At 46.0% G+C, this 17,338-nt stretch overlaps 1 protein-coding gene across 4 annotated transcripts; it reads right to left on the bottom strand.

The window, feature by feature from the left end:
* Nucleotides 1-1,395: 1,395 nt before the first annotated feature.
* On the bottom strand, nt 1,396-10,097 carry PPP1R3B (protein phosphatase 1 regulatory subunit 3B). Of its 4 annotated transcripts, XM_024131543.3 has the most exons (3): nt 9,895-10,097; nt 5,072-5,155; nt 1,396-3,443 (listed from the first exon to the last, which is right to left on the bottom strand). In XM_024131543.3, the coding sequence occupies exons 1-3, from the start codon at nt 10,029-10,031 to the stop codon at nt 2,564-2,566; spliced, it is 1,101 nt and encodes a 366-aa protein (XP_023987311.1). In that variant the 5' UTR covers nt 10,032-10,097; the 3' UTR covers nt 1,396-2,563. The 4 variants fall into 4 exon arrangements, with proteins under 4 accessions (XP_023987311.1, XP_007101657.2, XP_007101658.1 ...); XM_007101595.4 differs by lacking the exon at nt 5,072-5,155; XM_007101596.3 differs by lacking the exons at nt 5,072-5,155; nt 9,895-10,097 and adding an exon at nt 9,045-9,186.
* Nucleotides 10,098-17,338: the final 7,241 nt, after the last annotated feature.

The raw sequence follows: 17,338 nt of genomic DNA, 5'->3' as shown, positions 1-17,338 counted from the left end.
ACATTATGACCTTGCAAGTGAGAAAAAAAAAAAAACGAAACCGGTCACTTTCTGCAGTGTGTCACCTGTCTACTGCCGGTGAGCTACGAACAAGGGGAAGGCCCATAGGAGGAGCAGGTCCTGAGGCCGTCTGTTGATTTCCTGGGACAGAACCGCCCCAAAAGGAGACAGACTGATTGGTAAAGAGGAGACCATTTTTCAGACGCTGCAACCTCACTGCATGACGGTGCTGACGGGGAACTCGGGCGGGCACTTGCTTTCGTCAGAGAAGGGTCTTTGCCAGCGGGTGAGGACTTGCCTGGTGGGGTGAGCAACCCAGGTGCACCAGCAGAGGGCTTGCAAGCAGTGCCCCTGGCTGGAAAGCAGGGGTCCGCTGGGAGGAAAGAGGGGTGGGGGAGCGTTTATGGTGTTTTAAGAGACATACTTATCACAATTGAATTACCACATTTCAAATTCTGACACGGGAATGCCTTAAGATCCTTATTACTGAAAACCATACAGAAGTCACTTGAGGCATTTTTCTTACGAACAGAGAAGGATCTTGATACCTTTGGTCTGTTAATAGGGAAAGGACAGTACACCTGTACACTTCATAAACTGGAGGAGGAGGGTGGGGACTTCCTAAAGCAAAATAAATTCATGACCTATATAAGATCAGTTTTGCTTCCCATGGTGTAGATTTACACTATTATATAACAGCTCTGATCACCAGATTTGTAACACAGGGAGTACTGTCTGTGTACTTGATGTAAGACATGCTTAGATAAAACCCAGTTCTGCCCAATGTCAGCATAAAGTAAAAAATGTGATTGTCCCATAAATTATCATGTAACCCCCAGTGCTGCCCAGCTGGGAAGAGACATAAAAAATAAAGCAGTAGATTGCAGACTAGTCACAGCCAGTTTTAGGAACAAGAACTCCGTGGAACACCACTGAAGAGCATTTAAAAAGTCAAAACTTTTTAAAGTTCAAAAAAGAAAAAACCCAACCACAAAACTCTAGGAGCCAAGACACTCCAGACCTGCCTGATGCTAATTTACAAAGCCACAGAAGCTGGGAGGTCTCTTCCAACTGATCTGGATAATGCAAGCGAAAGAAGACTCTTTGCTTGCAGAGTCCAGGAGCTGTGCCCCCAAATCCAGGTAGTGGGGCATCCCTCTTCCTTCCTCCCTGAGGAAGACCTCACTTCAGTAAGGTCAGGCAAAAGAAAAATGAGGCAGTCATTTAGCTAAGCTCCCCAAACAAAAACAGAACAGAAAAAGGCCCCAACCTTCTACAAATACACATGTAAAAATATTTTTAAACACCCCCAAGGACCAACCAATTTTGCCCAAGAAATATCACAGGGTTTGGTTTCCATCTGACAAGGAAAGTCCCAGGAGTCTCACAACAGTATGAACCAACAGACTTTTAATGCTTTAGTCCAATGTGGTTAAGAACAAATAATCTCTGATATTTCAGAGTTGGCAAACAGCGAAAACGACATCTGAGAACTCGGTGAGGTTCTTCTCCCCTATCCCTTTACGTACCCACACACCATAGGTAAGAACAACCAAATCAAAGTCTGTGGGGGCTTGTAAGGTGCTGTTTACAACGTGGATGTTGTAAATCACAGTCAAAATACAACCAAGCACTTCCTGAAGGTGCCGAGGATACACTTAATCTGCAAATCCAAACGTCCTGAGCACAGCGTAAAAGATGACTCTCCAGGAAAAGAGATCCTAAAATCCTTCTGTGAAGAAAGACACACGCGCAAACCAGCTTGGCAAGTTACAGCAAGTCTTGTAATTGAGCCCTCGGGTGACTCAGGGTGAGAGTGAGTGCTTAGAAAGCTCCCCCCAGCGCCAAGAGGAGGAGCTAAAAGTGTCCCACTCCTGAGGAGCTAAAAGTGTCCCACTGTCCTGCCTGGCATCAGCCTGCCATGGGTGGTGACACCGCACAGGAGCCGGTTGACTTTTCATAGCTGGTGTGTCGTCCCCTGCTGGGATATCTAAGTGGGGGTCAGAAAAAGGAAATGCCTGTCTCCGTCATGAGCTGATCTGCCTTTATTATCTTTTCCTGAACTGCAGAAGAAAATCAAACGCACAGAGATAAAGTGTGAAGCCCACGTAGACACGGGGCAGCTGCAACAGGCGGGGAGGCCCTGGGTGGGCGGGGAAGACCGCAAGAAGAGGGGGCCGGGGGCTTTCCAGGGGACTGACTTCCCACACCCGAGGGGAGAGGGGCTCCTCGTCACTGAGCCACCGTCCTGCGGCCTGGCCAGCGCTGCCTGCAGGCCTGGGTCCTGTCCAGACTGTTTCCAGCACCATCCTGCTCAGACCCTCATTGCCACCATGTGGGTGCCAAACAGACCGCACACCCATCTCCTCTGAGTGTGACCCGGTTCTGTGATCTAAGCCTGGCTGGCTTGGCTGCTTGAAGAAAAAAAGTGACTAGGATCCTTTCTTTTCGAAAACTGTGCCTGATGGCAGTTCAGCTTTTCTCTGGGCTTCCATCCCCATCCTGGGGTGATGCAGCTCGGCTCGGCTGCACCCACTCAGCCCGGCTCCATCCCAGGCCGTCACTAATAGTAGGGCCCGAGCTTCTCGTATCCTAAATAACTAGGCCACTCTGGAAACAGACCATAGGAACACCGAGGGCTTCCAAACTGGTCAAAGGCTATTCCAAAATCTGGTCCATTTGGTGGCTGGGCTGTTCCCTGGGTGGATTTCAACTCTGCCCGGATGATCCTATAGTTTTTGCCCTTATTGCTGTCCCAGTACGTCTGTCCTTTGCACTCATAGCACACGGCAAACTCCATCCTCTCATAAGACTGAATTTTTTCAGGCAAGCTGATTTCAAAGGAGAACGTGTCCTTGTCTGAACCTGCGTACGTGTCCTTCACGTACCAACAGGGAAAGTCTGTGAAGCTCTTCCAGGTGTCGAATGTCATTCTGACTTTCACCGTCTTCTCGAATGCGAGGTTCTGCACCTTCACCGTGCCTGCAATGGCTCTGTCCTTCAAGACGCAGTTCTCCAGGCAGACGTGGTCGGTCCGAAGCCGATTTCTGAAGTCCAGGTAGTCTGCAGAGGGCTGCGAGAAATCCAGCACAAAGCTCTCGCTCTCCGCTGTTGTCAGACTCACAATGCTGTCCAGGAGCTCGGTGATGTTCAGTGGAATATCTAACGGGTCATCAAACTCAGAGAACACTTTGACCATTGTCAGGGCCAGCCCTTGGTTGTCTGCAAAGGACACCCGCTTCTTCACCTTCTTCTCCTGGACAGTCGGGGCCACCGTCCCACTGGCTTCATTCTTGCCACTCAGCTGAATACAAGGCCTCAGGGGTTTGCTTGGCTTCGGGGAGATCTGGAAGGCAAACCGCTCTCTGCGCAAGGAGGGGGCCATGCAGCTGTACCTGCACGCAATGTCCACAGCCATCACGGGGCTAGAGCAGGCTAGAACCCTGGCCAAGGGGAAAGAAAGAAACAGCAAGGAGGTCAGACAGATGTTCAGACTCATCCCTCCAACAGGGACCAGCGAACTACGTTTGCCTTCCTCTGTGCCCACGTGGCTACAGCTCAGTATTACCTCAAGTGTGGTCCAGTGTGACCTTGGTTTCAGGGGAGATTAAGAGTGTAAAGTGGGGGGGCGGGGGGAAGAGGCCCAAGGTTAAAACAAACAAAGAAGTATGGAACCACTGGTTTTAAAACTAGTTCATGGGTTTCCCTGTCAGGGCTTGTTGGGGCCTTCAGTATACTGATGGGCCATGGGGAATAATGAAAACAGCGTGCTGTTTGCAGAATTTCCTAAACTTATCCCAAACAGGGAAAGTCTTTTTTTTTTTTTGGTGGAGCACCTTGCTGAATGCAGTTTGGTAAATACTGCTTTCCTCTGATAAAAAGAAATTAATTCATCCCACAAATATTGATTGATGTTTGCTATGTGCCAGGCATGGAGCCAGAGACTGGGAATGAGTGAAGACAGACCCACACCTGCTTTCATTCAATGTACAGTAGATTTTTATATTCTAGTATTTCTTACTTTTAAAAAGTGCCTGCAATTTAGTATTTTTAAATCTTTTATATCAGTGAATAATTGTGTTTTTCTACAGTGAAAATAGCCTCTATAAGAATAAAAAGCAAAGAGAATCATGCTAAAGATTAAATTAAATCTGACTTCATAAAAACAATGTTTTTCTATAAGCGAAAAAAATAAGTAAAACCAAAAACCGAAGACTGGGAAAACATTTTCCAAAAAGCATGGCAGCAAAGTGTTAATACTTTTATAAAGAGTTTTTATAAAACAATAACAAAGTCAAATATTCCATGTAGAAAAATGAGCAAGGAGCATGAAAAGACAATTCGTGAAAGAAATTTAAAAGTGGCTCATAAATATGCAAAATGTCCAGCATTACAAGTAATTTAAGAAATTTAGATTAGAAAACAATGCCTGTTTTTACCTAGCGAGTTAGGAAAGAATTTTAAAAGATAATACGAATATCTGTATTAGTCTTGATGGGCACAACCTTTCTAAATCATCATTTTGGGTTCTAACATCACATACAGGTATTCATCTTGGAAATAATTAAAAATGCGCGAAGGTTAATGTACTCAAATGTTCAGTACAACATTATGGGGGGAAAGGGGTGAGAAAATAAACTAAATGACCAGTAACAGGTATCCAATTAAATCAAGTACACCATATCCATGAGATACAATTTTATATCATCATTAAAACCATTATGTGGAAAAAGATTTAAATGGCATAAAAATTTATAATATATGATTAATGTAGAAAATGGAGAAGATAAATTGTACATAGAGACTAGACTCGTAGGGAAAAATATTACGTATATGCACAGAAAAAAGACTAGTGATATAATTAAAACCGTCAGAATTTTCCAGGTGATGGGATTTCAGGAAATTTCTGTTTTCCTGCTTTGTACTTCCTTATATTTTCTAAAATAATAGATCTTCTCTAATCAAGAAAACAAAATGAATCTAATAAAACACCTCAAATATCTTAAGATTTGCCAAAAACCCACCCAACACTATTGCCTCGCTAAAGCCACGCCATTTTTATTCTAACTACCATGGCAAATCGATATTCTGATTTGACAGTTCCAATGGGCTAATTGAAGAAGTCGGCGATGCAATTAGGATTAAAATCTCTAGCCTGAGAATCACAGAACACAGATCTGGATTAGTTGCCAAACACATCTCCCCTCACTACGGCAAAGGTGTCGGTGTGTGGTGGTGTGCTGGGGTAGCAGCTCTCAGGCCTCCCGATCCCCGCCCCCGCCCCGCCCCGGGAGGTGCTGTGGGGTGATGGTGGTAGTTCAGGAGGACAGGCAAAATGTCGCTCATCATCTGACAAGAGCGGGGACCACTGGTCCAACAAATAAATAATATCTCATTTTCAACTTCTAATTTCGTTTAATCAAACACATTTAAAAAATGAGAAAGGATGAAGACGTATTGGGCTTGATCCCATTTTCAAAAAAAACACCAAAAAACCCAGCACTTCCCCAGGATGCAGGAATCACTTAGTGATGACCAAGTGGAGAAACACAGACGTTCAGAGACAAAACAATAATAATACAAATACCTGTATTAGTCTGAAAAGGCCCAACCTTTCAAAATGTTCTTAATTTATAGCCATAATGTAGTTATCTAAACATGCATTTTAAAGGATATCTTATCCTTTAAATAAGGATATTTAAATATCTTTTAAACATCTTATCCTTTAAATATCCTTAAATAGCCTTATAGTTTCTCCTCTAACAAAGTTAAACGAGTAAAAATTTTAGGAGCAAATTGGCTATTATCTTTTTTTTGTTTTTTAAATTTATCTATTCTTTTATTTATTTATTTTTGGCTGCATTGGGTCTTCGTTGCTGCGCGCGGGCTTTCTCTAGTTGCCCCGAGCAGGGCCTACTCTTCGTTGTGGTGCATGGGCTTCTCATTTCGGTGGATTCTCTTGTTGCAGAGCATGGGCTATAGGCGCGTGTGCTTCAGTAGTTGTGGCACGTGGGCTCAGTAGTTGTGGCTCGTGGGCTCTAGAGCGCAGGCTCAGCGGCCATGGCGCATGGGCCCAGTTGCTCCGTGGCATGTGGGATCTTCCCGGACCAGGGCTCAAACCCGTGTCCCCTGCATTGGCAGGTGGATTCTCAACCACTGTGCCACCAAGGAAGTCCCTATTATCTTTTCTTATACCCATACAATTGTTCTGGAAAGGAAAGTTCTGACTGAACTGGGCAAGACAGCTTTTAAAAAAAAGAGTCAGTGGGTTCAACATAAAAAAACAAAACAAAAACCCTATACTTACAAAGTACTTGAATTTTTCTTTTCCCCTGTTCATTGTAAAACTTTGTTAGAATGCACTGGAATCACATGTTCAGTTCTACTTTTAATACAGGTAGTTTTTGCTTTTTAAATTAAATGTTAATTAAAAATAACCAAACAGCAGGCAAAGCCTTGCATCCCAGCCCCTCCCACTCTGCCCACCCCTGACAACCTGGGTGTGAACTGAGGAAGGAGGGGTTCCTCCTCTGTCGTAGCCACTTCCTCCCTGCCTGAGTCAGCACAAGGTCAACTGCAAGCTCTCTACGGGCCTGCAAACCATTCTCGGGCATGCTTTCCCGCACCACCTTCACCACCTTAAAACAGCTCATTAGAAAATGACTGCGAAACTCTCAAGCTATTGTGGAAACAGAATTCTAAAACAAGGGGATCAGGCAAAGAATCTGCGCACTTGCAGTCGACTGCAGGCACTCTCAAGGTCTAATCCTGCAGGTTAGAAAGGCTTAGTTGAAGGCCTTGGTAAAGTTTCAGTGTCTGGACCCAGCAGTATAAACGTGCCCCTGAGATCCCTTTTATCACCAAGCTATAAGAACTGGGGGTGAGGAGGTGAACCTGGAGTCGGGGCCAGAGGTAATTAAACAATTCCACTGGCACTTTCTGGAGCCGAATTGGTTTTGCAGCATTCTCCATGAAAGGCAACAGGAAGGTGAACCACCTGGCGGCACAGGCATTCTTCCCATGCTCCTGCTCCAGGCCCATTGCACAAGCACCCCTACCCAGAAGCCCTTCCCTTTTTTTGGTGTCACCAGCACTGGAGGGGAGGTCACTAACCCTGGTGGCTTCGGTAGAGGGTGCAATCTGACTCTTGGCTCCCTTGCCTATCCTCACAGGTAGATTCCAGCTTTTATTAACCAGATCGGTCTCCAAGAACTGGTGCCCCCGAAGTGGTGGTTTGGTGTAAGCCTTCCTGATCGTCTGCTCAGAAATTCCCGCGTGGGCTGTGACAGATATGACCAACACCCAGACGTACTCCTAGCCACGGAGACATGCAAGGTAACAGCTTCCTAAGCCCCTGAAAGGAAGGCACCTGGACAAGTGTTTTGTCCTCAAATGGCATGAAAATGATCAGTTGCAACACAGGACGCATCAGGCTGTACCTCAGGGCCCCTCTTAATGACAGACTCTTCGGCCGCTCTGCCCTTTCCCACGCCCAAGCCAGGGAATGTGAGTCACCAAGGTTGGTCTGGGAGAAAAACCAGAATGAGATGTGGACACACAGTTGAGCCGGCACAGCATGACATGGTACCTGGATACCAGTTCGTTGCAGGACAGGGTCACGAGACTGTGAGTAAGTGTTACTCAGACCAGTACGGATTCTCAACACCTTTGCTTCCAAATAGATGCCTAGGAGATCAGTTTTGCCCCATGAGAGACTGGACATGCACCAAGGGTAGATTTCAGTGTTTCTGGTCAAAAGAGGGCAAACCCTAACACGCCATGCAAAGACAGAACATAGATAGTTTTGCATAAATGCTTTCCGTGTTTCTCTAGTGACAAACAACAGACCCTCAGCCAGGGTTAGATATTGTGGTGATTTTTCTCTAAAAACTATCGACTTGTACAGAAAATAACCCCATGACCTTCACAGTTTCAGGCGGCTGAGCTACTGACTCTCTGGCTGTGCCTTTTATAGAAAGCAAATCTTTCTCTTTTGTATTGAGGCCAACACATTGCCTCCTCCATTCTCTTGTACTCTGATAAGAAAAGACAGAAAAATCAGACGCACCAAGAACCCACCAGGAACACTGAAACAGCATTAGGTAAGCATTCGCAACCAGGTTACCAGGTATAATTTTTTAAAAGACGGGGCCACTTACCCCTTCGGCATTTCTTTATTCCCTCCCAAAAGGCTTGGCTGCCACACTATGAGAAAAGTTGGCATCTTTCCCTTGGTACCCAGACCATGGGGCCCTTATTCACAGTCCTAGAAGCCACTTGGACTCCTCTATTCTGTCACCATCATCCAAAGCATCTTTGAGATAAATATCTGTGGATGAGGCTGCATATTATAGGAAAGAGATAAGTTAAAATGGCAGTGTCTGCCATCTAAAAATGTCCAATGTGAAACACAGTGCACTGGCCTAGGAATACCTGCACCTGGCTGTGCCACTTGGGGCAAGTCACTCAACCTCTCTGGGCTTGAGCTTTCTCCTCTGAGATCCCTTCCAGCTCTGACATTCCTGGTTGCTAATACTGCCTGATGGTTCTCTTCTCACTAACTTTTCCCTAAATACCTCAACTTTACTTTTGTGGTAAGTCCTCCAGCTAGCTTCACTTTAGTCTTGGCTCCTGGATAACCCTGCCAAGTGAACTATTTCCTCTTCTCTGCACCCTAGCCCCCAAAGCCCTAACACTCTCTTCTCCTGGACCCTGGGTCTCCCAAGGTGGCCTGACCACGCAGACCACAGGCTCCAACATCTAGCAACTCTCCAAGTCCTCAAGTCTGTCCTCAACTTTCTCCTCCTCTGCGGGAAACAATACCAGGACAGAACCCAAATCTTCTAGTATGTTCTGGGCCCCCTACCCCCCCCCTTTTGCACTGAGTCCCTTCCACACCCCCTTCTCTGGATTCAAAAGGGTGGCACGAACAGGACACGGGGGCAGGCCAGAGCGTCCTGCCCTCTGTGTCGCAGTCCCTCCAGGCCCGGGCTGCACCCCGCCCCCAACCCCTCCCCGAGGTCCTTTGCCTATCCGGAACCCACCTGTTGGGCCGCGGGGAAGCCCCCTCTCCAGCTGGCTCGCTGCATTGGAAAGCCCGGAGGGAGGTGGCAGGGGAGGCTGCCGCCACCAGACTACGTGAGCCTCAGTGTGTCCGGGAGGCAGGCCTTGGGCTGGGTTCCCGGAGTTGTGACCGACAGGGGGAGGAAGACGACGAGGAGGAGGAGCCCTAGTTATCACACCAGGGCGGGGCGGCAGGGCCACCCGAGGCGGGGCGGCGCCACGAGAGCGTCCCCGCGCGGCCACCTCGCCCCCGCTGGCCCGGGACAGCCCGTCTGGGGACCGGGAACCGGGGGTGGCTCTGCTCCGGGAGGCCCCGGCCGCCGCAGCGCCCTGTGTCCCGTCGCCCTCGGCGGCCTGAGAGATCACCAAGTGTGTTTCCCTACGTTGTACCGGGAAATCTAGGCCGGGGGAGAGACGAAGCGACTTTCCCTTGTGCTGAGACCCCATCGCTCAACTCCGGGAACACTCTCTAGAAGTGTCGGGTCCCAGGTGGAAAAGCCTTGTGTCAGGTTCGAACTCGGCACAATAGGGAGTAAGAGTATCTGAAGTCCCAGCCCCAGCCTCCGGGCCGCCCGTCGCGGCCGGGGCCCCCACCTCGGTGCATCACGTGGGTCCGGCCAGGCTCCATCCCACCTCTGGTCCCTGGACTGCCCTCCCCACGTGGAAGCAACAGTCTCCTTGAGCCCTTCTAAAGTGTCCCACTCCCAGAGTGTAACTGCAAGTTGGACGGAGAAAGTGTAGGTGGCACGACCAAAGAGGGTCCCCGCTACGCGCCCTCGCCGCCGTTTCCGCGGCCGGGCAGCCAGCCTTGCGGGCTTGGGAGGGACGTACCTGGTACAGCTCATAAGCCCCGAGGTGCGGAGGCGCCAGCCAGCGGCAGCATCCGCGCCGGGGTGACAGGGGCAGCGGCGGCGACGGCAGGAGCGGGGGCCGGGGCTCAGGTCGGCGCCCTTCGCGGGCAGCCGCATCCGTCCGTGCGCGAGAGCTGCCCGCCCGCCTCCTCCGTGCGGCCCCTCACCCGGGACTCGGCCTCCCAGCCGCCGCACGGCTCCCTTTAACTTTCAGACCACTTCTCCCCACTCGGGATGTTATCCCAGAGCCCCTTTCACGTGAACGCCCCCCACAGCCAATGGGCGCGCCCGGGACGCGCGCCGTCGACCAATGGCCGTGGAGCCGCGGTCCCCCAGCGCACCGCCGCGCCACGTGATCGGCTGCGCGCCGAGAGTGATAAGGCTGGCGTCCAGGGCCTGCGAAGAGGGCGGTGGGTCACAGTTTCATCAGAAGCCCGAGGACCGGCGCCAGGGGGCAGAGGCACTTTCCTACAGCCTAGCATCCCGTTACAGCAAGAGGGCTGGACGCCGGCGGCTGGCAGAGTTCCCTCGCCCTAGGCAAAGTCCCAGCCGGGCAAAGTCATCCTACACCCGCGGAGCTGGTTGCAGTTGCATTCAGCCGTCCCGCCCGCCCCGCCTTTGTCTTACACTTCAGCTACCGGGGGTTCGCAGATGATCGTTACTTCCCCCATCACACGTGGAGCCCAGAGGAGCCCCGAGAGAATGCCAAATGCGTTCCCCTCCGTTTCAGGTGGACCCTTTTCGGGATCAGTATCCCCAGCGATAGTGTCGAAAGTAAGTAATTACTGAACGCTTGCCTTGTGCCCATCACGGTCCAGGTGTTACTGTGAAAGGAATACAGTAAAATCCTTTTGATGAAGTTGCTATTGGGGCAAAGGACCAATACGCATCTCACAGAATACCGCATGTACAGTTGAGGGTTTCTCAGATAGGTATATTTTCGAGGAAACTACCTGAATTGAATCTGTATGAACAGATTCAGCCTGTACCACAGGGCCTCGGTGATCTCTGTGCTATGCCTTGAGATCTGTAGAGAATGAGGAGCTTAGAAGAGAGCTTAGAAGCCCCTCCTCCCATATGAGATCAATTTAAATATGCATGTATATAGTCATATATATCACCTCCTTGGTGATCAGCTCTGCGCTAGCCACTTTAGGGATGAGAATCCCAGTTTTCCAGTTTTAATGAATTTTGGAAATTAATATAGGATTGCCAGCTTTCTAAAGTGCCAAGTAAAGACACTAAAACAAATCCTACCATCTTCTGTTACCATCTTTTATTTTTAAAAGAAGTACTCTTTAACAGCAATAACAATAAAATTCAGGAAGGGCATAATCTCGGAGTAGAGGCTAGTCGTTCACGTTGCATATGTTTAGCTTTATGAAAATTCATTACATTGACTATGGCATATGGGAATTTCTGCTGTAAGAGATTTTAAAGCAGCTTCTAATTTTACTAGGAATGTAAGACAAAAACGCTAGCCCACTACAATAATGCAGTCGAAGCCTTCAGCTCCATAGAGAGCTTCCCCAGACTCAGTCTTCCTGTCTGAAGGATGATCATTAGTCCTCTTTCTTCTCTTTCAATGGGCAAATCTGATAAAGGACCACCTGTGAAATTAGCTATTGGTAGGCGATTGGCAAATAAAGTTTCTGTGCAATATTCCCTTTGCCAACTCTAAACCGCCTTTTATTAGCTGATGAGTAGGTTGAAGATTTATGATGCCAAGTGCTGGCTACGTTTCTCAAGTGGAGGGAGCATGCTGGAGGAGTGGACAGAGATAAAGAGCCAACAGGTATTGCAAAATTGTATGCAGGCAAAGGGCGATCTGAACCAAACTGGAAAGGAGTTGGGACAAGTAAATACAATTTTATAGTGTTAGGTTTTGGAAGCATCTTCCTTACATAGGTCTAGGAAATCATCCCTGTGGTTTAGGTGACTATTTCAGACCAGGCGAGTGGGGCTAAACTTAGTTGTGGCACACCCCAGTCTTGGTAGGTAGGAGTGTAGCGTCTATGAGTTTGCAAAGAGAGCAGTCTTTGCGATCAGAATAGAGCTGGGATGCAAGCTCTGGAGAACTGTTCCAGTAGAATTCACAGCAGTCCCAAGTCCCAGAACCTGAGAGCTGGACTGGCCCTTAGACACAGTCTTGCTTCACCCTTTCATTTTATAGCAACAAAGAGGGAAACTGAAAATGGAAAATTTCAACCCTTTAGCCAATGCATACCAAATTCCTTTTCTAATATCTGGCTTTGAATTGTAGCCTTGCTTTCATTTAATAAGCCAACCCTCCTCCCTGCAAAAACCAAGAAGCCTAACAGTGGCTAAGCATAGCTAATGATCATTTTGCCATAAGCTGTTCTTCATGGCTGTTAGTAGCACTGTCTTCTTCTTGCACTTGGGCTCATCTGTGACTTTTTCAGTTCTCTCTTACACATTTGTTCATTCATTCAACAGCACACTATTAACTACCATAAACCTGAGTGCTGGAAATGGGAAAATGAGTGAAATATTATCTTACTCTCGAGAAGCTCTTAAGCTAATATATAATGATGTGGGATGAATGTGTGAAAGGCAAATCTCTCTTAAGGGAGCTAAGAGGAAGACTGTGCATGTCTGGCACAGTCCCCACTGGGCAGGGGAGGGGAAAGTCTGAGAAGGCTGACCTTTGAGAAGTGACGTTGAGCAGGATCCTGAAGAGGGAGTCAGAGTTTAGGGGTAATGGGAAGAGAGCATGGCAGGATTGGAAATGGCACAGAATTCTATATGTTCCCCCAGAGAATTTCCACGCCATTGATTAAAAATTAGATCCTCTTTCTGGCTTAAACATTGGACGCTGCTTCCTTCTGCATGTGTAAACAGCAGCTTTTTTGCTCATCCAGAAAGTTTGAAAATATATTGTTAATGCCTTATCTCCTCCTCAACTGAACACATTTCAAAAACAGCTCAAATCATGCAAGATTCTGGAGGAGAAATCATTTTCTTTCTTTTTTTCTTCTTCTTCAAATTCTAGCATTGCTTCTCTTTGAATGAAAGTGATTGCAAAGTGAATCTAAATAAAAATAACCAGCATGGAGTCAGAACTAAAGAAGAGAACATTCTTTTGCTAGATCAGAATAGAAAGTGGGAAAGACTGTTTCCAAACTGCTTAAATCCATTTATATTTAGACGAGTGGAGTTGTTTGCACCTGTCAGAGCTGCAGACGTGCTCTGGGTGCATCATGTTACCTGGGGCCCTCTGCCCCTCTTTCAGACTTGACTGAAAGGGACTTGCTAGGTCATGTTTTATGGGACAGGCAGAGGAATACGAGCCAAGGGATTCTGTAAGCCTCTGTCTGTGGAGAATGTGTCCTTAGCATGGGGAGAAGAGCTTGAGTAATTTACATGTCAAAGCTCCTAGAGCCCATCAGTAATTTACATGGTTGAGGGCTTCTGAGTTTCTATATGATGCTGATGTAGGGACCACTCCTTTAAAAGTTACATATACAGAGCAGCTTTATATCTTGTGCAGTGCTTTGTATGATCCAGATATATCTTTAACTTGTCGTGTGTATTATTCTTATGAATATAAGACGAATACAAGATCACTGTAGACACTGTATTTTGTGGAAAATACAGAAGAATATAGAGGTGAAAACAGAATCAGTACCAGCCAGCCATAACTACCAATGTGACTCACTGTCTTTTCTTTCAGTATTTATTCTGTGCATAAAACAGGATCATAGTATTGATATATATAAAATTTAATATCTTAATCTTTTAATCATGACTGCTCATTTTGAGTGTATTAGTATTATTATAATTTTTCTGACATGCTTTTTAATGACTGCATAATATTCCTTCATATAAAGAGACTATAATTTATTTTCTTATTGTGGGATATTTAGATTTTTTTTCCAAATTTTCTCTATTGTAAATAAACGTTGATAAGAATCTTCATATTTAAATCTCTGTCCACATCCCTGATTATTTCTTATAAGTCTGTTTCCGACAGGGTACAGACATTCTTCAGACTCTTGATTTGTCTTGCCAAATCATTTTTAGGAAGATCAGTATTGACTTTTTATTCACTACTGGAGCAGTTTAAGAGTTAAGTAATCCTAATTAGGTCTTGGTTTGTGGACTTTGGACCAATTATACCTCATCTTACAAAAAAGCCATATGAGAATTTTCACTAATGAATCATATACTCTGTGCCTGGGTGAAAATAGCTACACACTTGTAGCTTTGAGTCTCAAAATACAGAGCCAATTTGTGTTATGAATGGGGACTTCATAACCCATATTATTGACTTAAATGGTATTAAGTGGTGGCTGGTCAGAGAGAAAGGCAGAGGCTGAGGACGTGGGGTACGACTTTGCCACAGGCTTAAAAGGAATTAGGCAGAACCCAGTATGTATTTATATTCTTTGCTGATTCATCTCCCGTTTGTGACTGATGCGATCATAAATTATATTTGAACATATAACTATATACATGTGATGCGACGTGTACCATCCAGAATATCATGACAAGTGGCATACGCTTTTGTGAGAATGACATGTCGAGCTGCTTTGAGGGTTACGACAGGCCGCTTGGCCTTGTGTGCCTTGGATCTTCGGCCTGTTTGGCTGCATGCCTGTGCCTCGGATACTGCAAGCACTTGGGGCTTTTGTGTAGACAGTTGTATTTTGGCTGGTTCCATCCTGATCTTTACAAAACTGCCTGGATTGTCCTCTCAGAAACAGGCAATAATATAATTTGTATAAAGAAAACAATGACTCACTAGAGGGATGAGGAAAAAAGACTATTTAGGTACAATAATTTCTAAATGTACACACTATGTTTTCCCACAACTTTACATTTCTATCACTCCTCTTTTTCTTTGAAATTTAGAGTCAGAAGCTGAACTGACTTCATGGTTTTCCTTCTGATCATTTGATATCCTCTAGAGAATTACAACTTAAAGACTGCATTCTTCCTTCTCGAAACTCATGGTAACGATCTCTCCACACAGAGCCACAGGCTGTCGGGGCAGTTAAAGCTAGGAAGTCACCACATGTTGAGAATAGTCTGTCTCTGCCCTCTGCCTTGCTAGCGTTCCCAAGGAGGCACAAATCTCAGGGAGCGGTGGGAGAGCCATCGTCTAACTTGTTATTTCGCCTACTGCACAATAAAATGCAGGGGACAATAGTGCATTTGTTGTAAAGGCTACTCAAGCTTGTTATAAAATTACACTTCACCAAAAACAACAACCTGATAACTATTTGTATGTCTTAGTTGGCAAGCAGCCAGGACCATAAAATATACAAAGCCGAACTTTGACATCTAAGCCTTGGAAATTGATATGACCTTATAGTAAACCTTAGCAAAGATATCTGGCATGGTTCCTATTTTCTTCTGTTAATACTTTGGTCATCTTCAAATGCAGAGCCCCTTATAAGTAGGGTCTGTTGTCTCCTATTTTTCTTATTAATCCAAAAGGTGTAATAACTTAAGCTTTCTTCCCTGATTTTGACCCTGGCTCTTTTTCCTTCCGTCTTTCTTTCTTTTTTGGTATTACTTTTATTTATTTATTTATTTATTTATTTGTGGTATGCTGGCCTCCCGCCGCTCCGCGGCATGTGGGATCCTCCCAGACCGGGGCGCGAACCCGGTTCCCCTGCATCGGCAGGCGGACGCGCAACCACTGCGCCACCAGGGAAGCCCTGGTATTACTTTTTAGTTTGTAAAAATCTAGAAATTTCTCTCTCCTAAGATTAGTCAAGAAGCATTTCTCTTTCTTATAAATCAGCATTATCCATCAACTTTCAGGAATAATCCAAAGTCATAAGTGATGAGAAGCAGGAACATATTACAAAACATAAGAGAAGGTTTCTGGTTTAACTTCCTGTAAAGATTCCTAGGAAGACACATAAAAATATAAAAACTCATATAACCCTCTTGCCCTAGACACAGTAAAATGTAGTTGGTTAAGAGCTCGGTCATCTGGTGGTCCTGGATTTGAATACTGACTCTGCCACAATGAGCCGTGGACCTTGGAAAAATTACTACCCAACTTCGTGCTTCTGTTTTCCTATCTGTAAAATGGGAATACTAATGCCTGCCTGGCAGGGTTACTCGGAAGATTTCCCAGAACACTTTCTGTGTAACCAGGATGACTCGTTCCACAAAACCCAAGTGCAATGAAAGTCACATTTCTGGATTATTCTAAATACAGTAAAATCTGGATCTGAACCCTCTACTTACCAAGTCCAGTAAGAAGCTTAATATCGGTTGTTGTGTGCAGCTCCTCAAAACTGGGAACAGGCCCTTTGTTCTTAGGCTCTGCGGTCACTGCCTGCTCCTTTTGCAGCCCACCTGCTGTGGAGGTCACATCCTCACCACCCACCCACTGCAGCTGCTGCTCAGGCAGGCTTCGGTGAGGCCCCCTTGGCAGGCCTGGCGTGAAGGTCCTGCACTCCCGGCTCTCAGCTTTTTCCATGTGAGCAGGATGTCAGCTTCCATCACCTGTGAAAACTTCAGATCCCACAGCTCCCAGGCTCTGGGATTCACCTGCTCTTCAGGGTGGATCTTTCTGCAAACCCATAGAAGCACCAGGCACTAAACCCTCCCAGTCTTAGACAGTTCTGAACCCTTTCTGTCGGAGCCAGAATTCCCAAACAAAGGGCTGTATGGGGGCTATTTCTGCAGATGCTCCTGAAACTCAGGAACTGTTAGCACCTTGTTAGGGCTAAGAGTCAAGAGTTTAGGGAAAAAAAGACCTACCCTTTTCTCTGGTGTAAGGTGTTGGGATATGTGAGAATAAGGCACAAACGTATATGCTGACATATTTGTAAACTACCAAGCACATGGTAGATATTCCAAGGACATCACTGGTTTGCCAAATACTCCCTCATTTGAGGGTAGGTGAACAGAAACAACTAAGATATAGCTTAGGAAAAGGGGAAAGGGATATTCCTAAAGACTTGGGAAAGGAGCAGACCTCTGAAACAGGCTTACTGCAGGAAACAAAAGAAAAATTTAAGGTATCTTTGATTACAAAAAGACATGGTCTTTGTAAATTACATTAAAAACTCAGATGAAAAGTTAGCAAGCTGATTTTTTTTAAATGTGCGTTTATCCTGTATGGTTCATTGCTTCCTTAGATAGTTCTGCCATATAATAATTTTTGTAGTAAACCCTTAGTAAGGTATAGCATGCACTTTGAAAAGTCAACAAATTTTAAGTGTATAGATTAATAAATTCTCATCATATCCATCCACTAGCACCACAGAAACCCCTTTTATTCCCAATTCTTGTCACTCTTCCCCACAGGGGTAAGAATTATACTGATTTCTAGCACCATAGCAAGATGGTGTCTTACAAAGCTAAACATACTTTTTTTTTTTTTTTTTTTTTGCGGTACACGGGCCTCCCACTGTTGTGGCCTCTCCCGTTGCGGA

The sequence above is a fragment of the Physeter macrocephalus genome, unplaced genomic scaffold, assembly GCF_002837175.3.
Source record: "Physeter macrocephalus isolate SW-GA unplaced genomic scaffold, ASM283717v5 random_716, whole genome shotgun sequence".
Lineage (NCBI taxonomy): Eukaryota > Metazoa > Chordata > Mammalia > Artiodactyla > Physeteridae > Physeter > Physeter macrocephalus.
The sequence above is the reverse complement of the archived record's forward strand: the minus strand, read 5'-3'. Positions and strand labels throughout refer to the sequence as shown.

Excerpts from the sequence above, each read along its gene's own strand:
- PPP1R3B (XM_028486129.2), bottom strand. The coding sequence starts at position 7,810 with ATGCAAAACTATCTATGTTCTGTCTTTGCATGGCGTGTTAGGGTTTGC. Across the intron at positions 3,444-7,439 it reads TCATTAAGAGGGGCCCTGAG|GGTTCTAGCCTGCTCTAGCC; the intron begins GTACAGCCTGAT and ends CCCCTTGGCCAG.